At 48.0% G+C, this 22,730-nt stretch overlaps 1 protein-coding gene across 1 annotated transcript; it reads left to right on the top strand.

The window, feature by feature from the left end:
- Positions 1-459: 459 nt before the first annotated feature.
- Positions 460-21,100, top strand: DUSP15 (dual specificity phosphatase 15). The gene is made up of 7 exons (XM_079980020.1): positions 460-924; positions 6,657-6,690; positions 10,574-10,656; positions 12,948-12,997; positions 14,569-14,643; positions 16,724-16,898; positions 19,051-21,100. The coding sequence occupies exons 1-7, from the start codon at positions 904-906 to the stop codon at positions 19,264-19,266; spliced, it is 654 nt and encodes a 217-aa protein (XP_079836146.1). The 5' UTR covers positions 460-903; the 3' UTR covers positions 19,267-21,100.
- Positions 21,101-22,730: the final 1,630 nt, after the last annotated feature.

A 22,730-nucleotide genomic window follows, 5' to 3' on the forward strand; every position in this document is an offset into this window, starting at 1 on the left:
AACTCGATCTGCGGCAGGCAGGCGGCCCTGCGCTCGTACATTCCGCGCCGGGAACATTGCATTCTGCCGGCCTCCCACACTCTCTGCTGCTGGAGTGAATCACAGATTTCGAGTTGCAGATCCCAGGCAGCCTTCTGCCTGCCTTACTGCGCAACATTACACTAGAGGAGGCCTGCCATGTTCACCCATGATCCAGAGGCCTGTGTGCTGCTGGGACAGCTCCCTAGAAAGCGTTGTTGTTGTTTTTTGCAGGGATGTCCTGGGAACTGAGCAGAGAAGTGGCCGGCTGCTGCGTAATTGCGCACCGTTCTTCCGAGGCAATGAGGCACATCTCCCCTGCATGCCCCAACAGCCCTGGCTTGTCACCGAGCCAGGAAGACTAAAGGTTTTGTTCTCTCTGAACACTGGAGCCTTGTCCCGGCGGTGGAACAGCAGCAGCAGCAGCAGCAGCAGCACCGCCTGCCCTTGGCACACACATACACACCCCCACGATTACGAAAGAGGTGGAGTTTATCCTCTACTGTCAGCGTGCCAGCCACAGGAGGCGGCCAGGAAAAGGGCATTTGCCGGAGTAGCGTCTTTGCCATCTTGGAGGAAAGGAGCTTTCTCCAGAAAAGGAGAAAGAGGCCGGGCGTTTGCAGCAGGTATACAGCTGATTTATCGGCTCCCCAAGGGGCAAGCAGAATCTCCCACCTTGGAGAGGTCCTTTCCACCTCCTGCCTGGTCCTAAGAAGTGAAGGGGGGCAGTGGAAAACTCTTGCCAGGCCTAGGGAGAGAAACCTCTCCCCCCTGCTCCATACCTATTGCTGGGGATTTTGTGGAAGAGAATCACACACACACACACACACACACACACACACACCAGGACTACTTCTGCTCTCTGCCTGGAGCGTGCTTTGGACCATGGGCAATGGCATGAACAAGGTATGACTAATGATGTGTAGAGGAAAGTTTATCTGTGAATGCGATTGGGCAAAGCTGCTATGGAGTGTACCTTTGTGGCTGGCAAGGCCTGATGGGGTTTCTAGATTCTGGAGGGCACCAGCCTGGGGGGTGGCAAGGCTGAGAAAGAGGGTTTGTTTCAAGCGTGAGGGGGGGGGGGACAAGGGCTGTCCAAGTATTTATTTACTTATTTGAATGTTTTAAATAGTCGTTTTTAACTGGGATTTTTAAACGGATAATTTTATGGTTTTGTTATTTTTGTAAACCGCTTTGAGATTTTGTATGCAAGGGGTTTATAAATCTTGGGAAATGAAATAAACAAGTATAGCTGGGGTCCAGCTCTTACCAGTCCCTATTATAAGAGTTCAGCAATATCCATAGGGCCACCAGCTCCCAGAGATGTTTCACAAAGCTTTTAATTTATTGGAAGCCCCCCAGAGTGACAGGGGTCACCCAGTCAGATGAGCGGCATATAAATATATTATTATTATTATTATTATTATTGCCACAATGAACCTCCCCTGATTTAAGGGACACATCCCAGCCCTCAGGGTGGGACCCAGACATTTTTGCCACTTGAGAGGGAGGACCCCCCTCCCCACGGCAGACACAGATGCCAGCTGGACTAGCAGCTGGATCTTTGAGTTTGACACATGGTGCAGCTCTCTCCCACCACATGATTAGAGGGGGAAACCCTCAAAGCAGTTCACAAAGAGAATGAAACAATAAACTTATCAGTAGAAACAGTCAAAAGATTAAAAAGAGCAATAAACTAAAAGTAGATTAAAACATACACCTTAATGTCTGTGTAGGCTTAGCTAAGCAAGAATGTTTTTATCAGGCACTGGAAAGAGTGCAGAGCAGGTGCCTGATTGATGTCATGAGGCAGGGAGTTCCAAAGTGTAGGCAGAATTAATTTCTTAGACATCATCATAATAAATAAATAATAATACATTTTATTTATACCCAGCCCTCCCTGGCCAGAGCCGGGCTCAGGGTTGCTAACACCAGTAAAATTACAGTAAAAACATAATAAGGGGGAAAAAACAATTTAAAATACAGGTTAAAGTGCAGTTTAAAATGCAGCCTCATTTTAAAAGTAGCCCATAGATCAAGACCATAAGGGGAGGGAAACATAAGGGTCAGACTGAGTCGAAACCAAAGGCCAGGGCAGAACAGCTCCGTCTTGCAGGCCCTGCGGAAAGATGTCAAGTCCCGCAGGGCCCTAGTCTCTTGTGACAGAGCATTCCACCAAGTCGGGGCCAGTACTGAAAAGGCCCTGGCCCTAGTTGAGACCAATATAACCACCTTGCGACCTGGGACCTCCAAAATGTTGTCATTTGTGGACCTTAAGGTCCTCCGTGGGGCATACCAGGAGAGATGGTCCCGTAGGTACATGGTCTTAGGTGGTGGCTATAATAGTGCCTGTTCACACATTAGTTTGGGAGAGGTAACAGTAGGCTGTGTCGCCTGCACAGCTCTGTCCCCCACAGAGGGCAATGGCCAGGGGGCTTAGGAGGGGCAGCTAGGGGCTGCAGCTGTGATCCCCTCACATTGTCCAATGGTAGGGCCGGGACCAGCAACTGCTCTTCTGGTACAAAGTTACCAGTGCACAGGTGACGGTGGCAAGGATGTGGCTTGAAGGGAAAGGTTACAGGCAGCTCACAAGCCCAAACTGCTACCCAGGTGTCTTTTGCCACTGTTTCCTTCAGGGAGGAGGGGGCTGTTGACAGTGGCATAGCGTGGGGGGTGCAGGGGGGGCCGAGCGCACCGGGCGCAACATCTGGGGGGGGGGGCGCTCGCCACCTCCGGAGTCGCCGAAGAGCCTCGGGCGCAGGCTGTAGCAGAGCCCCATGTCTCGCGGAACCGACGAGCTGTGCGCGCATCCGGGCTGAAGGCGTCCGGCAGGCAGCGGCTCTCAGCGCTCGCCGCGGTCCCCGCGCGTCAGGGCCGCGGAGGGCGCGCCAGGCAGCCCCTCCTCACAGCCCCGCCGCCGCCGCTGCTGCTGCTGTAGCTGCTGGGCCATGTTGCATTTTCCTCGCCTCTCTGCCCTCCTCCTCCTCCAGGCAAGCGGCGTCGTTTGGGCGGCAGCGCCAGCGGCAACTCGCCTCAGATCACCTGACACGGACTCGCCGCTGCCGCCGTGGCTACCTTACCGTAAATACCCCAGCCCAGGCAGCAGCAAGAAGAAGCTGGCAGCGGCGGCAGGTTAGGGGTTAGGGGCACAAATTACTTGCCTTGCCCCGGGTGCTGACAACCCATGCTACACCGCTGGCTGTTGATGGCTGCTGGCCAGCAATGCCTCTGAATGCCAGCTGCTGGATACTGCAGGAGGAGAAAGCTGCTCTTGTGTTCGAATCCTGCATGCCAGTTTCCCACAGGCAACTGCTCAGCCAGCCACTGTGAGAACAGGATGCTGGACTTGATGGGCCATTGGCCTGATCCTGTGGGCTCTTCTTATGCCCCCCTGGGAATCCAGCAGCAAGGAGAGGTCAAAGAACACTCCCAATGTACAGAGGTTCTTTTTTGTGCTTCTGTCTAAAGCAGGCAACCACCTTCACCCACAACCACCCAGCTTGCCAACCATCTCTGTCTTGAGAATGCGACAGAATTCTGCCTCCATTGCAGAACTAAACTGGTTCAACGGATATGCCTTCCTACTCTCCAGGAAGCTGCCATCCCACAAGGAGCCTTAGTGAGGTGATTCCACAGCCCTTCCTCCCAGGATTCATTGAGAACGGGTATAATAATAATTATAATAATTTGTTGTTGTTTAGTCGTTTAGTCGTGTCCGACTCTTCGTGACCCCATGGACCAGAGAACGCCAGGCACTCCTGTCCTCCACTGCCTCCTGCAGTTTGGTCAAACTCATGCTGGTAAACTCGAAAACACTATCCAACCATCTCGTCCTCTGTCGCCCCCTTCTCCTTGTGCCCTCCATCTTTCCCAACATCAGGGTCTTCTCCAGGGAGTCTTCTCTTCTCATGAGGTGGCCAAAGTACTGGAGCCTCAGCTTCACAATCTGTCCTTCCAGTGAGCACTCAGGGCTGATTTCCTTCAGAATGGAGAGGTTTGATCTTCTTGCAGTCCATGGGACTCTCAAGAGTCTCCTCCAGCACCATAATTCAAAAGCATCAATTCTTCGGCGATCAGCCTTCTTTATGGTCCAGCTCTCACTTCCATACATCACTAATGGGAAAACCATAGCTTTAACTATACGGACCTTTGTTGGCAAGGTGATGTCTCTACTTCTCAAGATGCTGTCTAGGCCTGTCATTGCCCTTCTCCCAAGAAGCAGGCGTCTTTTAATTTCGTGGCTGCTGTCACCATTATAATAATAATAAGTTATTATTTATACCCGGCCTATCTGGCTGGGTTTCCCCAGCCACTCTGGGCGGCTTCCAACAGAATATTAAAATACAATAATCTATTAAACATTAAAAGCTTCCCTAAGCAGGGCTGCCTTCAGATGTCTTCTAAAAGTCTGGTAGTTGTTTTTTCCTTTGACATCTGATGGGAGGGTGTTCCACAGGGCGGGTGCCACTACCAAGAAGGCCCTCTGCCTGGTTCCCTGTAACTTGGCTTCTCGCAGTGAGAGAACCGTCAGAAGGCCTTCGGTGCTGAACCTCAGTGTCCGGGCAGAACGATGGGGGTGGAGATGCTCCTTCAGCTATATTGGACCGAGGCCGTTTAGAGCTTTAAAGGTCAACACCAACACTTTGAATTGTGCCCAGAATTGTACTGGGCCAATGTAGATCTTTCAGGACCGGTGTTATATGGTCTTGGCGGCCGCCCCCAGTCACCAGTCTATCTGCCGCATTCTGGATTATTTGTAGTTTCCGGGTCACCTTCAAAGGTAGCCCCACATAGAGTACATTGCCGTAGTCCAAGTGAGAGATAACCAGACCATGCACCACTCTGGCGAGACTGTCCGCAGGCAGGTATGAAACCAATATAGCTTTGAGGTTTTCCTATTCATTTCCCCTTAATGCCATTTTTGGGCACACATTCCCAAGAGGAATAGATGGTGTTATGGATGACTCTCCTCTTCAAAGAGGTGCTGGAGCTTACAGAATAGGGGGCACACGGTGCCTATTCTGTATGCTGCAGTGCAGCTTGTGGGAAACTGTTTTTGTTTCTGTAAGCTAGATCCTATCCTCCTGGACCTTATTTGAAAGGTGGGCGAGGCTGCTCCTTTACCAACCACCTGGTGTCACAATGTCAAGTTACTTTGTGCTTTGACGTCCTTAAATTGGGACGTCAAAGGGCTGTCCAGAGCTTGCAAAGGACACTGCAATGTGCTTCGGCATTCGCTGCCCATCAATGGTGGTCTTGGTCTGTGGTCTGTGGTCAGTGGTGATGGAGGTAGCAACTGTGGCAGGTTTGCAAAGGGGCATTGGCCAAACTCAGCCAACACCAGGAAATCAGAATTATTCTAGCGGAGCCGATAGGAGGCTCCCGATTTCTCAGATCTTTCAAACCGCCCCCCCCCCCCATCTCCTAAGAGCTTGCCAGGCCCTGCAACTTTCCTAAAATCTCAGTTCAGCACTTTGGCAGCACAGCAAACAGAGATGGAGCCCTGGAGAGATCGGGTGCCTTTGAACCACAGAGAAAGGAAAAGGAAGAGTCATGTGTGCTTGTGTTTCAGGGCACTCACACACTGAATGAAGCCCCACAGAGCCTGAATGTTGTCAGAGTTGCCAGATCCAGAGCATCCCAGGCCCTGAAATTTCAGGGCTCAAACCTGAGACCTAAGGACGGGTTCTGGCAATGTCACGGGAGTGGCCTCTGGAGATGGAAGTTAATTGGGACAGGGGCGGGGAGGAACGCAGGACCACCCCCCACCCAAGTGTCTGTCCTATATTTTGCAGCCAGCTCCTTCTAGGCAAAAGCTTCAAAGTTGCATGCAAAGTCTTCTCAATAAGTTTCTTTTTAAATTAAAAGCACACTTGCTGATACGGATGTTCAAGTCCTCCACTTGCCAGCTGGAGAGGGCCAGGTTAACCGGAACTTCAGGTCGGACCTGGAGGTCTGGCAACCCTAGTCAGAATTCAGAGAAACCTCCAGCAGCCTGGGGAGAGCCTCTGTACCATGAAAAGAAATAAAAAGAAGAAGTTGTTGTTCTGTGTTTGCATTGCTTCACTTTGCCTATGGGCACTGTAATTTACCCATCACAGAGCTACAATTCCCAGCACCCTTAACAAACTATCGCCCCCAGGAATCTGTAGGGGAAGTCATGTGCTTTAAATGTTTATCTGTTTGCACTCAGAGCAATTCAGAATGCAGCAGTCTGATTGGTCCTAGAACAATAGGGTCCAGAATGCAGCAGTCTGATTGGTCCTAGAACAATAGGATTCAGAATGCAGCAGTCTGATTGGTCCTAGAACAATAGGATTCAGAATGCAGCAGTCTGATTGGTCCACAGGAGCTCCCCAATCCAACTTCAGGTGGAAGTGAATCCGCAACCTGATTGGCCTACAGGAGAATCCTGGTATTAGCCAATCACGTGGGGCCCATTGTGTAAATAATGTATATAAAGCAGACATTTCAGGGGAACTTGCATTCCCCACTACTATGAGCTGAATAAAGAGCATGAAATCCACACTCGACTCCGAGTATATTTCACCCCTCCAGGAAGGGTTGAGAGAAACTCCTGCCAGAAATCCTTCAGAGCTGCTGCAACTGACAGCGACTTTTCTTTTTGTGTCCAACAGATTCTCCCTGGGCTCTTCCTCGGCAACTTCATAGGTGAGTCGTCTGAGAAATGGGCGTGCTGCAGAACCTGGGAGGGACAATAGAGGCCTGTGTTTCTTTCGGATTCTGCTGTGAACCTTGGCAGGGATCCTGTGCCTGTCTTAGCCCAATCAATGCCTGGCAAACCCAAAGAGGCCAGCTGCGGCTTTCCCTGTGCCTGCATTTTCAGGGCAGGGAAGACTTCGCCATTTGCATCTTTGCCGGTTGTCCTGGCCTTTGAAACATGCTGGGACAGCAGGGAGAGAAGCAAATACTTATTCTAGATTAGTGTTTTTTTTAGCGTGTCAGCAGGAAAAACTGCTGAGTAAAAGGTTCGACAGGTAATAGAATCGTGGAATTTGAGAGTTGGAAGGGGCCCAGGGGTCATCTAGTCCAACCCCCGGCAATATAGGAATCTCAGCTAAAGCCTCCATGACAATTGCCTCCATTGGTTAGAGCGTGGTATTCATGCCGCCAAGGTTGCAGGTTCGATCTTCATAAGGGGCAGCTGCATATTTCTGCATTGCAGGGGGTTGGACTAGATGACCCCCCGGTGTCCCTTTCAACTCTATGATTTTCTGATTCTGTGGTACAGGGGTAGGGAATCTTGAGTTTGTGGGCCAAATGCTCCCCACCCCCAGGCCTCTCTGCCAGGTGAGGACTTTCCTGGCCCTGTTCAGTACCTCCCTTGGGATTTAATTCAATTCTATAGTCGATTACTTCTCGTTTCAGGGATTTTCACGGCAATTCTTTTGGTTTTGTGTAATTTCTTGGTTCCATGACTGTCTTTTTTTCACGGGTTTCACAATCTGCTTGGCTCAGCTTTTGCTTCGGAAGGAATGTCAAGTGTGTGTGTCGTGGAGGACGGGGAGGAAAAGGAGGCCTGGAATATCGCCAGTTTTCTCGTGCCCTGCCTGTAACGAGACCTGGAGAACAGATCACACCAAGAACTCTGGCCAATATAAGTTTCAATAGTGGGAGTGATCCCTACTCGCAAATTATTAGTCAATTGTAACAAAAACTAATCCGTTCAAAAGTATGTATTCTGACAAGGATTGCAAACTCTAATAGAGATTACAAACTCAAACAGAGTTTACAAACTCATAAGGATATGTCTATCCAATTATGGATCAGAAACCAGTAACTTCATGTTAGTCCATAGTCAGATTTGACGAGAAAGTTTTAGTTTCAATCATTGAGCAGAAGTCAGAAGTCAATTACGGATCAGAAGCCAGGACAGGGCCCTGTTTCAATGTGAAGGGGGGGAGGAATGGGTTTTCTGTGCAGTCAATCTGAAACGGGACCCAAAATCCTCATTTTTCCTCCTCCAAGGGAGCATTTCTAAAATGCATTAACTTGAGCTCTTGAGTCAATGTATAAACAGAAAGCCAGCTGTATAAACAAGTGCTCAAAGCCCTCTCCTTTATCAGTCCATGACGGCAATGGATGACCTTGCCAGTTCAAGTGGAGCAGGGATGGCACGTCTGGGTCTTATCCTGCATCCTGACCACAAAAAGACGCACAGACCTTGTCAGGTCTGACAAGAGACCCGGGAACGGCGCCAGGAGCGCTCTTAGAGTTGCTGACCTCCTGCCCCAAGATAAGAGTATAGGAACAGGAACAACCTTTTATGGTCAAGAGTACCGGAACAGGAATATCTGTTTATGGTCATGGATGTCAGCTTATGTGCATAAGCTGACGTGGTTGGATTCCTGGGGAAGGGGGGAAAGGGTGCCTGGAGGATATATATGTTACGATATGAGTGCAACGCAGCTGCAAACCAGCTCGATGTTTACATCACATGATGTGATTAGCTGTGAGAAAGAAGCGGCTTAGTCATGCTGGCCACATGACCTGGAAGCTGTACGCCGGCTCCCTCGGCCAATAAAGCGAGATGAGCGTCGCAACCTCATAGTCGGTCACGACTGGACCTAATGGTCAGGGGTCCCTTTACCTTTATGTTAACAATCAATAAATTTGTGTATGTTTATTCAAAACCTGCCACGGAGTCCAATTCATTTTGGTTGGTTTTTTTTTAAGTAGTTTGTAAAAAGTTCCCCTTCTTCTTTAAAGTCGCAGTTGTCCTGGTTTCGCAATTTGTATGTCAGTTTTGCCAGTTTTGCATAGTTCATCAATTTCTCTTGCCACTGTTCTTTTGTCGGGGTTTCCTCATTCTTGCATCCTTGTGATATCGAGACTCTTGCAGCTGTTGTTGCATACATAAATAAATTCTTTATTTTCCTTGGCAGGCCTTTCCTACAATCCCTAACAAAAATGCTTCTGGTTTTTTTACAAATGTTAATTTAAACATTTTCTTCAACTCATTATATATCATTTCCCAAAAAATTTTAATTTCTCTACATTCCCACCAAGTATGGTAAAAGTTCCCCTCTTTTTCTTTACACTTCCAGCATACGTTTGATCCGGTTTTATACATTCTTGCAATCTGTACTGGTGTTATATACCATCTATACATCATTTTCATATAATTTTCTTTCAGAAGAGAATAGTCTGTAAATTTTAAATCTATTTTCCATAATTTTTCCCAATCTTCCAATTGTATATTATGTCCCATATCTTGTGCCCATTTGATCATGACCGATTGCACCTCCTCATCTTCTGTTTCCCATTCTAACAGAATACTATATGCACCTTTCATAATCTGCTTCCTTGTCCTTTGAATCCATTGGTTCAGAGCAGCAGAAAAACAAGCTTTCTCCATCTTCCATGCAATAGCCTTTCGGATATCTGAAGATGTCTGTCATATCAGCTCTCGGTCTTCAGATGGCCAACTGTCATGGATGCTTTAGATGAGATTCCTGTGTTGCAGGGGTTAGACTATAGGACCTTTGGGGTTCCCTTCCAATTCTATGATTCTGTCATTCTCCTCTGCGGGCTAAACATACCCAGCTCCCTCAACCGTTCCTGCTGAGGCTTGTCTTCCTTGTTCATCTTGGTCACCCTCCTCTGCCCACCTTCCAGCTTTTCAATATCCCTCAATGTCTCATGTTAGGGCTTATTCACACTTACATTTTGCTCTTTCCAGCAGATGTCTGTGCTTTTCAATGCTCCGTGTCAAAGCTTTCCCCTGAAATTTCCCCACAGAACTTGCTCTTTAAAGCTGCATCGGAGCAAACGTCAGTTCAGGTTTCCCATGGACTTTTGTTTGCACCAATTGGGCTTTAAAGAGCAGGTTTTTGTGGGGCAAGTCCCGGAGCAAAAAAAAAAAGTGTGTAAAGATCATGCCTGGAAAGAGTAGAGGAAAGCAAAGTTTGGATAAGCGCTTAAACACAGTGCTGTTTTTCTAGAAAAAGAGACCCTGGACCTCACTGTGAATATCTCCCTTGTTCTCTTAGAATGACAATGGCATCCACTTGAGAGGCCTGCTTAAACATAACTGCATGTTTAATGCTCTGAGTCATTATTTCTGGCAAAAGCGTTAGATGGCCATTGTTCAGAGGAGGTGTGGGGATCTTTGGACTTCCAGTTGGAAGGGACCCTGAGGGTCATCTAGTCCAACCCCCCACAATCCATGGAATCTTTTACTCAAACCCACAACCCTGAGATGAAGAATCTCATGCTCTACAGACTGTGCTATCCCTCAGGTGTTGCTGGACTACAGCTCACATCACCCCTGAGCATGAACGGGTTTAGAGGTTGCCCTGAATGTTCTCCTTGTTTCAGGATCCAAGAATTTGTTAGACTGAGAGTTTGTTCTTTTGCTGTCGTCTGGCACTGAAGTGAGGGCTTCTTGTGCACATTATTTCAGCATACAATTTTGCATATTCTGGTTTGCCAGGCAATCAGCAGTTTGTGCATGCACACCCCTAGGTTGCTTGGGTAATAAATAAGGACAACTGAAACAATCACACTGTGTTCCTCCTCCTCTTTCTCCTAGATGCCAAAGACTTCGACCAGCTGAGCAGGCACAATATCACCCACATCGTCTCCATCCATGAATCCGCACAGCCATATATTCCGGTATGAGTGGGTTGGGTTTTTATTGAGGGCAGGGAGGGGGTTTCAATGCGCTACTCTAAGACAATGTGAGGCAGTGGCTTCCAACAGTAGATTTTGGACATCACTTGGGGTGGTAAAGCAGCAGACAGATCTAATCCTTTGGTCCAGCTGTAAATTCCTTCTCCTTTGGGAGCTGTATAAAGGTAAAGGGACCCCTGAAGGGACCCCTGACCATTAGGTCCAGTCGTGGCCAACTGGGGTTGCGGCGCTCATCTTGCTTTATTGGCCGAGGGAGCCAGCGTACAGCTTCCGGGTCATGTGGCCAGCAGGACTAAGCCGCTTCTGGTGAACCAGAGCAGCGCACGGAAACGCTGTTTACCTTCCCACCGGAGCTGTACCTATTTATCTACTTGCACTTTGATGTGCTTTCGAACTGCTAGGTGGGCAGGAGCAGGGACTGAGCAATGGGAGCTCACCCCGTTGCGGGGATTCAAACCGCCGACATTCTGATCGGCAAGTCCTAGGCTCTGTGGTTTAACCCACAGCGCCACCTGCGTCCCATGGGAGCTGTATGGCAGCACCCTATTGAGATCAAACAGGCACGTTCCCTGTACTCTTTTTGGCACCTGCTAAAAACATTCTTATTTAGACAAGCCTAAAGTTTAGAATTTGGGACGCTGTGGTCTAAACCACAGAGCCTAGGGCTTGCTGATCAGAAGGTTGGCGGTTCGAATCCCTGCAACAGGTTGAGCTCCTGTTGCTTGGTCCCTGCTCCTGCCAACCTAGCAGTTCGAAAGCACGTGAAAGTGCAAGTAGATAAATAGGTACTGCTCCGGCGGGAAGGTAAACGGCATTTCCGTGCGCTGCTCTGGTTCGCCGGAAGCGGCTTAGTCATGCTGGCCACATAACCCGGAAGCTGTACGCTGGCTCCCTCGGCCAATAAAGCGAGATGAGCACCGCAACCCCAGAGTCATCCGCGACTGGACCTAATGGTCAGGGGTACAATTTACCTTTACCTTTAAAGTTTAGAAAGCTGGTGTGAGTTTTAATCTGCATTTCAAGGAAAGAGCGCCCACAACCTCCTGAGGGAGACGGTCCCACTGTTGAGCAGATCTTACCATCAGAAAGTTCTTCCTGCTGTTTAGTTGAAATCTCCTTTCATGTAACAAAAATCCTTTGGTCTAGGTTTTAACCTCGAGAGCAGAAAACAAGCTTGTTCCCTCTTGCATGTGACAGCCCTTCAGATATTTGCAGATGGCTATCATATCTCCTCACAGTCTCCTCTTACCCAGGCTCAATCCAGCTGCTAGGGCTGGAGTTATAGCATGGTTGTAACGCCTTCTGCCTTGAAAGCAGAAAAGTCCCAAATTCAATTCCCGGAATCTCCAGACAGATTCCCTGCCTGAAATCCTTTTAGGAATTTTAAATGATGATATTCCAAAAGATAAAACTATTTTTTTCATATATGCAACGTCTGCAGCAAGAATCCTGGTGGCTAAGTACTGGAAAGGGAATCAGCTACCCACTAGGGGAGAGTGGTTATGTAAGCGTTCAGAATATTCAGAATTAGCCAAATTGACGGATATAATAAGACAAAAACCAAAAAGTGAAGCGAAAAAGGAATGGGAGTGCCTAAATGAATACCTTAAAAGCCAAGGTTTGAGGACAGAAATCTGGCTGTGTCTGGAATAACCTTGTGAAGTGAAAGGATAAGAAAGAGGGATTTATAGCTAGATGCTAGACTAGACGATAAGGAAAACAGGAAGACACAATGAGAGGTAAAGGAGGTGCTGTGGGATTGGTGGAAGTCAATGTTTGTTTTTCTTTTAGTGTTTATATTATTATTTTGTAAGATTTGGATTATTTTGTAAGATTTCTGTGTTCCTCTACCATGGATCTATGGCCCCTCCCAATCAGCCTTATAAGAAAAAAGAAAGAGCAGTTAAATGGGGCAGAAGGAGATCGGGGGTGCAATGCAAAAGACCCAAAGTTTAACCCGCCTTGGATCACCTCCGGCTCCGCAGAGCAAGATATAAAGAAAATGTTTGGAATTCCTCCTGAACTCAGCCCAGATACAAGGGAACCTAGGAAAGTGTTTTTTAATGAGTCAAGTCATTGGTCTATTCAGGTCAGTATTGTTTGCACGGACTGGTAGCAGCTCCCCAGGCTTTCAGGGAGGGGACATTTCCAGTCCTACCTGGATATGCCTTGGGGGATTGAACCTGGGACTTTATGGCAGGCGCTGCACCTGTTGAACTGCTGCCTTTGCTCCTGGGAGCCTCATCTCAGTCATTGGGTGTTTGTTTTTCCAGGGAATCATCTACCTCCGCATTGCTCTGCCAGACACACCAGAGGCCAACATGTAAGTAACGGTAATAATAATTCCTTCCAGTAGCCCCTTAAAGACCAACTAAGTTAGTTCTGGGTATGAGCTTTCGTGTGCATGCACACTTCTTCAGATACACACGTGCATGCACACGAAAGCTCATACCAAGAACTAACTTAGTTGGTCTTTAAGGTGCTACTGGAAGGAATTTATTTTGTTTTGACTATGGCAGACCAACACGGCTACCTATCTGTAACTGGTAATAATAATAATAATAATAATAATAATAATAATAATAATAATAATACTATTTATACCCCACCCACCTGGCTGGGTTGTCCCAGCCACTCTGGGCAGTGTCCAGCGCATGTAAAACATAATAGAACATCAGACATTTAAAAACTTCCCTAAACAGATCTCTTCTAAAAGTTGTATAGTTACTTATCTCCTTGACATCTGGTGGAAAGGGTGTTCCTCAGGGAGGGCACCACTGTTGAGAAAAGAAGGGGAGAAATAGTGTTTCAGCAAACAAATTAATAAACTGAAACTGAATCCTGATGAGACAGAAGTCAGAGATGTTGGGAATTTGGGTTGGGGTCTGCCACATGTTTTGCACAATCGCTGCCAGGCTTGTGTTCTCTCCTCCGCCATCAATTGCAAAACTGAAACTGGTGCATTGAGGAACGCGCATGTAACACACCGCAGACCTGTCGCTCAGCCACGTGCAGAGTCCCAGTAAACATGATCACTTACATAATCCTATGGCCTGGAGGAAGATCTCGATGGTATCGCTTCACTCCAGTTCTGGAACTTTTGAATTTGCGCAAGAAGCAAAAACCAGGTCAGGAAGTTTTGGTTCTATTATGACTGAAAGTGCAGCTTCAAGCTGAAATGCTTCAGATCCAAACCCTATGGGGAGGAGAGGGGCAGAGAAGAAGTTCCATGTGGGGTGATGGGGCATAGTAAGAGTTATTTTTTGAGAGCTTGTTGTTGTTTAGTCGTGTCCGACTCGTCGTGACCCCCTGGACCAGAGCACGCCAGGGACTCCTGTCTTCCACTGCCTCCCGCAGTTTGGTCAAACTCATGCTGGTAGCTTCAAGAACACTGTCCAACCATCTCGTCCTCTGTCGCCCCCTTCTCCTTGTGCCCTCCATCTTTCCCAGCATCAGGGGCTTTTCCAGGGAGTCTTCTCTTCTCATGAGGGGGCCAAAGTCTTGGAGCCTCAGCTTCAGGATCTGTCCTTCCAGGGAGCACTCAGGGCTGATTTCCTTCAGAATGGAGAGGTTTGATCTTCAGTCCATGGGACTCTCAAGAGTCTCCTCCAGCACCAGAATTCAAAAGCATCCATTCTTCGGCGATCAGCCTTCTTGATGGTCCAGCTCTCACTTCCATACATCACTACTGGGAAAACCAGAGCTTTAACTTTTGAGAACTAGTCAGAGTTATTCCTGCACTGCAGGAAGTTGGACTAGATGATCCATGGGGACAATTCTCTGATTCTATTCCATCCCATGGTCTTATGGGGCTAAGGTTGTACAGAGTCTGCTCTTGAAATCTGGTACCCTGGCATTGAACACACTGTTTTGGCTTTGTTTTTGTCCTTCCAGCAAGAAGCACTTCAAGAAATGCATACATTTCATCCATTCCTGTCGCCTGCATGGAGGGAACTGCCTCGTTCACTGGTGGGTTCACTTTTTTTGGGGTTGTTTCACTCGGCTCTTGTGGGCTTTCGGGGGGGGGGGGCACCTGGTGGATCCCTGGGAGAAACAGGACGCCTGCAGAGCCTACTATGGTCTGCCAGATGTTGCTGGACTACAACTCCCATCATCCCTGGGCACTGGGTTATGTTGGCTGGGGCTGATGGGAGTTGGAGTCCAACACCACCTGGAGGGAGGGCTGGCAGAGAAGTTTGACTCAGCCCTTTCTGCACTTTTTGAAATATTTGGCAAATAGGAACAATAGCCATCCTTTGAAACGGGCACTTCTCCAGATTTTGCACATTTCAGCGATGTGTACTAAAATTGGACACACAGTAAACTGTGCATATAACTGAATATATTAGCGAAAAAATATAATACAAGAATGCATATCGGGGAAAGTTTTTTTGCAAAAAAAAAAAATGCATTTGGGGGGAAATGCACATTTAAAAACTGCATATTAGAAGAATTTGCGTTAAAATGCTGGAGAATTTTCATGAGGATTAAAAAAAAAATTAAAGAAAGAATCACAGTCATACCTCAGGTTAGAGATGCCTCAGGTTGCGTTTTTTTGGGTTATGGACCCACCGAAACCCGGAAATACTGGAACGGGTGACTTCTGGGTTTCAGTGGTCGCGCATGTGCAGAAGTGCTAAATCGCGCTTTGCGCATGCGCAGGAGTGCCGAATCACAACCTGTGCATGCGCAGATGCGGCACTGCGGGTTGCGAACGCTGCAGGTTGCGAACGTGCATCCCGCATGGATCATGTTTGCAACCCGAGTGTCCACTGTACAAACAGTGGCATAGCGTGGGTTGTCAGCACCCGGGGCAAGGCAAGTAATTTGCGCCCCCTAACCCGCACGCCTGGTACACACCCCCTCCACAGTGGGCGGCGACCCGGCGGCTCGGATCGGATTCTCACAGCAGTGAGAGAGAGTGAGTGAGCCAGGTAGGGGCAGAGAGCTGCGAGTGCGAGCGCACCCCCCCCAGATGTTGCGCCCGGTGCAGCTGCCCCCCCCGCACCCCCCACGCTACGCCACTGTGTACAAACTGATATGGAAATGTGGGGATGTAACTTGTCCCAAAAGATGAGAAAGCAAAATTGATGTATTTGCTCACCTGGAGGATGAAGGCTTGGGGGGGAGGGGGTAACAGAGCCATTCTGTCCCCCCCCCCAAGCCTGTACAAGCACATGTACAGGTCTTTGCCCTTCTGCTTCCCTGCCCCACCCCTTCTGTCCCACTGGGTTTCTTCTTATGTTCTTCAGAAAGGGTGTCCCTCACTATTTGCCTTCCCGAGGCTGCCTTGAGGTCCAGGGCTTTTCTAAAAGTGAGGTTCATGCTCCATAATTTTTGGTTGGCAAGGAAAAATAGGTTTAAAAAGCCTGGACGCCAAGATCCAGGCTTTAGGGAAGTTCTCTTTGGCCAGAGAATCCCAGCAAAAATTTGAATTCACAAATCATTCAGCAAGTAAAGTGCAGAAATCTAGGCTGTCAGACCATTAAAATATGTGACTTCCAAAACAGTCCCCTCTTCCCCCTTCGTAGGAAAAGACCACACGTTTGGTAAGTTAAAAATGGTTTACTTACAAACTCTCCAAAGGTCAGGTTCATGTGCTTTCCCACACAGCAGTCAGAAAACACAGGTGGAAAAACTTGGCTTTGTTACGGTGGTGAAAGTCCCTAAATTATTGGTATAGGAATGCAAGATGGCTTGTAAGAGCCATGCGGCTGAGCTGCAGCAACCAGCTTAGCATCTTCACACGCTGAGCTTCTCAGGTAGACGGGAAGGGGAACAACAGGCTTGATTACTTTCCTCCCAAGGAGAGGGGGAATCACCTAGCTAAGGCTGGCAGGAAACCTGACTATGGCTTTAACCCCTTCATGCACTGATCAGACTTAAGCATGTTGGTTCTAGGAGGCTGGTTGTCCCCCAATAACAACCCCACAAGAAGGTCCCAAGCGTGGCTTCGCGTTTGTTGGTGGGTGGGAATGCAGGCAGAGGGCCTTGCGACAGGCCGGGAGGGGAGGCAGAGGTTTCTGATGGCTTCTCCGTCTGCCTCCAGCCTCGCAGGGATCTCCCGCAGCACCACCATCGTCCTTGCGTACGTCATGGCCGTCACACAGTTGAACTGGCACGACGCCCTGGAGGCCGTCAAGGCAGCCCGGCCCGTCGCCAATCCCAACCCAGGTTTCCGTCAACAGCTGGAGGAGTACGGGGGCAGCCGGTCTGTGAAGAAGGTGAGAGCAGGAGACACATGTGATGTGGTGTGCCTGCAAAGGGTTTGGGCGTAGCCATAGATGGTTTAACACTTGGATGCTGCGTTAATCTTAATACACTGGTGCCTCGCAAGACGAAATTAATCTGTTCTGTGAAGCTCTTCGTCTAGTGGTTTTTGCGTCTTGCGAAGCAAGCCCATTGACAGCTTAGCGGATTAGCGCTATTAGCGGTTTAGCGGCTTTTAGCGGATCAGCTGATAAGTGGCTTAGGGCTTAGGAAAAGGGGGAAAAAAGGGAAAAAACCCCGCAGGAACTCGCAAGACATTTTCGTCTTGCGAAGCAAGCCCATAGGGAAATTCGTTTTGCGAAGCGCCTCCAAAACGGAAAACCCTTTCGTCTAGCGGGTTTTCCGTCTTGCGAGGCATTCGTCTTGCGGGGCACCACTGTATTTTGATGGTTTAGCACCTGTCATTTCCGCATACCCTGGGATCCTATAGAACAGTGTTTCCCAACCTTGGGCCTCCAGCTGTTTTTGAACTACAACTCCCATCATCCCTGACTAGCAAGACCAGTGGCAAGGGATGATGGGAATTGTAGTCCAAAAACAGCTGGAGGCCCGAGGTTGGGAAACACTGCTATAGAATGAAGGGTGGTCCAAGCATGTCATCAATCCTTCAAATGCAGTTTGCCTGTTGCCTCGTCAAGCTCTTAGTGCATCTGACTTGGTGCTGTCTGTGCTGATTGGCAGGTGGCGGGAGGGATGAGAATACAGTGGTACCTTGGTTCTCGAACTTAATCCATTCTGGAAGTCTGTTCCAAAACCAAAGCGTTCCAAAACCAAGAAAGTAAAGCAGAACTGATTAATCCGTTCCAAAATTTTAATAACAACCCTTAAAACAGCAATTTAACATGAATTTTACTGTCTAACGAAACCGTTCATCCATAAAATGAAAGCAATAATCAATGTACTGTACTATAAAATAAATAAAACAATATGGTAGATGATAAAAATTAAAATATAATGAGATAAGAATCCAGTGTCTCTATTTAGACCAGGTCTCTCCATGGTTTCAAGTTTGGTTTCTGAAATTTCAGAAATAGACTGGAAAGAGAAGTTGCTGAATTGCAATTTCTTACCAAACTTAAAACCATGGAGAGACCTCTCTGAATAGTCACATTGGATTCTTATCTCATTATACATGATAAAGCTATTTTTAGCCACCTCACCCCTTGCTTTTTCCTGTAAGATTGCAGTCGTTAACAGTCGTTTACCACACCTATCAGCCAATCACTCATTCCCACCACCCTTCTGAGTAATACCCCTCCCCACCCTCTCACTATATATAAGGGTCCGGTGACTGCTGTTTCAGTGTATCTGAAGAAGTCTGCATGCACACGAAAGCTCATACCAAGAACAAACTGAGTTGGTCTGTAAGGTGCTGCTGGAATATTTTTTTGTTTGTTTGTTTTGACTACAGCAGACCAACACGGCTACCTACCTATAATAATAATTTTATTATTCATATTCCGTTCATCTGACTGGGCTGCCCCAGCCACTCTGGCCAACTTCCATCAAAATATAAAAACATAATAAAACATCAAACATTAAAAAATTCCTTATACAGGGCTGCCAAAAGTCAGATAGTTATTTATTTCCTTGACGTCTGAAGGGAGGGCGTTCCTCAGGGAGGGTGCCACCACTGAGAAGGCCCTCTGCCTGTTTCCCTGTAGCTTCACTTCTTGCAGTGAGGGAACCACCAGAAGGCCCTCAGAGCTGGACTGCTTGCCTATGTACCCCACCTTTCTTCTGTCAAGGTGGCACAGGTGGGGTTCCCTGGTGGTCACCTATACAATGCCAGGGATTAATTTGCATGTGTTCCAAGATTACCTTTGTAGTCATAAGGACTGGTAGCTTGCTGGGCTTTTTTGAAAGGCTAATTCTATGTTTTCATGGTGTAATTGTAATTGCAAGCATCCTCACTGCCCTCTTTTTTGCGAGACATGCATCTCTGGCCAGAATGGCAAATGAACTCTTGCGAACTGTCCTGTTTTTAAATAGGTTTTTATTTTATTTTTTTATTGGTATTGTTTTACTACTCTGTTGTTTGCTGGCCTCGGTTCCTTTGAGAGGAACGCTCGCTCACCACTCCCCGCCCCTTTTTCTCGTTGACAGATCCACCGGAGACTTGAGCGCAAGTATGGAGCATCGCCTTTTAGTGATGAAGAGGACATCAGAGCCCTGCTCCCACCTGGGAAAAGGCACCTGGTCCCCAGGAGAGAGGGGGCTCCACAGACCCTGGTGCCAAAGGAGAGAGGAGCCAAGCACACGGACCCCTTTTTGTTGCGGATGAAGCAGACCTTCTCCTGCCTCCCTGGGTGTTTGAAATGACCCCTCTTCCAGGCGTTTTTTTTTGGGGGGGAAGCACAGAAGCTTAGCACATCGGACAGGTTGGAGTCAAAACCTGGCAAGGGCTCTTCCAATCTCCTGGCATCACGAAATGAGCTTGGCTGAGAAACTGGCAGCACCCACCAGTAGCTACCAAGATCCATGTGGTCCACCCACCTCAGTCCCTTCCACTCGCTGAAACGGAGGAAACTGTTAGGAGATCCGGACCCAAGGGACTTCTCTGCAGGTTCAGATGGTAAAAAATGCCAGGCACATTTTCAGTGTCCAGCTGGGGACTGAGAGCCAGGGCTTCCCAGAAACAGATGATGATGATTATTATTTTTTAATTGCACGGGGTTCGACTAGATGACCCTTTAGGTTCTCTTCCAACCCTACATTTCTATGATTCTATTATCCCAAGGAAGAACAATTCAGGGACTTCAGGCGTTCCAGAAATCACAACCAAGTGGTTGCCTTTTTATTTATTTTTTAGCCAAATGGAGGTGGTTCTTGCACAACAAATGGCTCCCTTGCCCAGATGGCGCGCCAGGTCTCTCAGTTGCGAGTGTAGGTGGGTGCGATTGAGAGAAGCGAAAATAGCAGGATGGAGTGGAACAAAGCAGTCGTTCGTAGATGAGCAGAGACGCCAACAGTTGGACCGAAGGAAGGATTTTGGCCGGCGCAGTTTGTCCTGTTACTCCCAGACGACGGCGAGAGAAGCTGCGCTTTGCCAAAATTCTCTTCTGCACAACTACTATTGCAGCAGGAGCACAGAGGGGCTTTGAAAGCACTTCCTGTACCGAATGAACGTTACACCCAGTGGCCTCTTTGCCGACAGCGCAGGAAGCTGGCTGCCAGCGATAAACAGAGGTGGGTGGGTTTTCTCTCCCCCCTCCCCGCCCTTTGACCTCTAACCCTGCTCTCTGCTGCACTCTTAGACCAAACAGCTTTCCAGACTGAGGAGAGTCAGAGCCTAGTGCAATCCCCCAGGCCAGAGAGCTGATGCGCTCTGATTATTTCCTGACCACTAGCTGAGGGAATGTGAGCTTTCAAAACGCTTCTTAGCGAAGGCCCTTGCATTTGGCAGAATGCAAAAAGGCAGGCATCGGATAATCACCGCCATCATCATCACCACCGTCCCCAGCGGGACAAAAATGATGAATTTGCCAGCGACTCAGCAGTCCAAATTGCGCTTCCCAAGGGAGCGATTGTAAAGGACACGCCACACTAATGATCAGGGTAAAAAATGATGCTGTTCACGCCTTGCAATGCAGCCCCCCCCCCCACACACACACCAACCCCACCTGCTAAGCCCCATTCTCTCCGGCTGTTAAATCCCTTCCTGTGCACTGGGGGCTGGGAGACCCTCTGGAGCAGATCTGGCTGGGCAGGGGGGCTGCAAGGGGGCTCAGAGGAAGGAGAAGCCACATCAGCACGCAGGCAGAAGTTTGCTTGCTCAACATCAGATATTTGTGGCCGCGACATTAAGACAGCTTTTTTCTGGGCTCACCCAGAACTCCTCCTCCTTTTTAACATTGCAACTTAGGAAAAGTTCTGGGAAACTTGAAGGCTTGCTTCCTATTGTGACACTTCGCTGGGTCCTAATAAAGGCGAGGCCCAGTTGTGGATGTGGGAATTTTTATTAAGGGCTGGCAAACTTCCTTTAATTTTTGTTTAGCGGAGAGATTGATATTGTACACACACGGATGAGTATGGGTAGAGTTAGGGAACAGTTTCTTCTGGCATTTGTTATCCCAGGGATAACCAAACAGTTATACCTTTTTAATAATAATAATAATAATAATAAATTAAATAAAACATACATAAGTATTAAAAATGTTCTGTGTTTATTTATTTGACATGGAGGGGAACGGCATTGTGTTATATGTGTGCATATATTCAAACAGAGACCTCACCCTAGAGACCCTCATGTTCTCTTTGCATGTGTGCACACAAGCGCATTATAATTATTATTATTAAAATTGATATATTGCCCTTCATTCAAAGGGCAATTTACAACACAAAAACACAAAATACCTAACATAATACTACTACTAATAAAATAACCCCAACAGACACATTTAAAAGGGCATCAATTGTTTAATCAGCCAAAGGCCTGGGAGAAGAGGAATGTTTTGCCTGGTGGAGCCTAATGATGGCGCCATGTGAGCCTCCCTGGGGAGAGCATTCCACAAACGGGGAGCTACCACTGAAGAGGCCCTGTTCCCATGTCGCCACCCTCCAGAGCTCTCGTGGAGGAGGCACACAAAGAAGGGCCTCAGAAGGTGATCTCAGGGTCTGGGTAGAGTCATATGGAAAGAGGCAGTCCTTGAGGTATTGCGGTCCTGGGACATTTAAGGCTTTATAGGTCAAAACCAGCACTTTGAGTTGGGCCCAGAAAGCAACTGGAAACCTGGCTGCCGAATTCTGTACCAGCTGAAGTTTCCAAACCAGTTTCCGAGGCAGCCCCACATATAATGCACTGCAGTAATCTAACCTAGATACACTCTCTCACACGCATGTAAATTTTTTTAAAAAAAACAAGGTTAAACATATATATTAGTCTCCTTTTTAAGTAAACACAGGGACCCGGGGCTTCCTAGAATATTTGAGTGTTTGGCCATGGCAAAATAAGAGGCAATCAAGTGACAATGGACATGTCTGCACATAACAATAAGTCCAGCCATGTAAATTTGCTGGCTCCTTTCTGGAGAGTAGAGCACAGTGACTTTTGCTCCCCTCTGGTCCTTTTAGCTAAGTGTGGCATGACAGCTAAGCCAAGATTTGGCTCAGCATGTCATCCAAATTGGAGCTGTGCTTAAACACCTTCCTCAGTCAGTCAGTAGTCAACCTGTGAGGCAGAGCTCAGAAGATGGTGAGGATCCAGGGAGAGGCACCATCTTCCCGCCTATGTTTCACTTCCAGAGATGAAACTTGAGGTGCTGTTTGTTGGGATGCATCCGGGGAGACGGGGGCAATTGGCAGGCCCCCAGCTGGCTCCAGCCCACTGGCCAGCAGCTGGGCGAACTCTGGTTCTCAGAACAGCATCAAAACTGTGACTCAAGCCTCAGAGACCTTTAGAGACTGAGCACGCAAGCCAGCAGAGATAAGAACTTTTTGCAACGGAAGGGCGGACAGAGGCATATGTAAGCATATTTACAAGCATTTATTCAGCATTAGAAACATGTTTGCTTCCCTTCGTATCCAAGCAAAAAGCATAGGCAAAAGCTATATACAACGGAAGTTCCCAACAGACTGTGCAGGAAGTAAACAGACGTGATATACAACAAAACTCTACATGCCTGTTCTAAAGGTGGAACGGAACTATATCTAACACTTTTTGATGCTCCTACTTCAAACCCTGGAATGGAAGCAATGTGTTCATCTCCCAGAGGCCTCTTGGGCTTTTCATGCGCAACACCAAGCCTTTCTGATCCGCTGCAGCAAAAGCGGTTGAACGGATACAT

The sequence above is a fragment of the Podarcis cretensis genome, assembly GCF_951804945.1.
Source record: "Podarcis cretensis genome assembly, chromosome: 6".
Taxonomy (NCBI): Eukaryota; Metazoa; Chordata; class Lepidosauria; order Squamata; family Lacertidae; genus Podarcis; species Podarcis cretensis.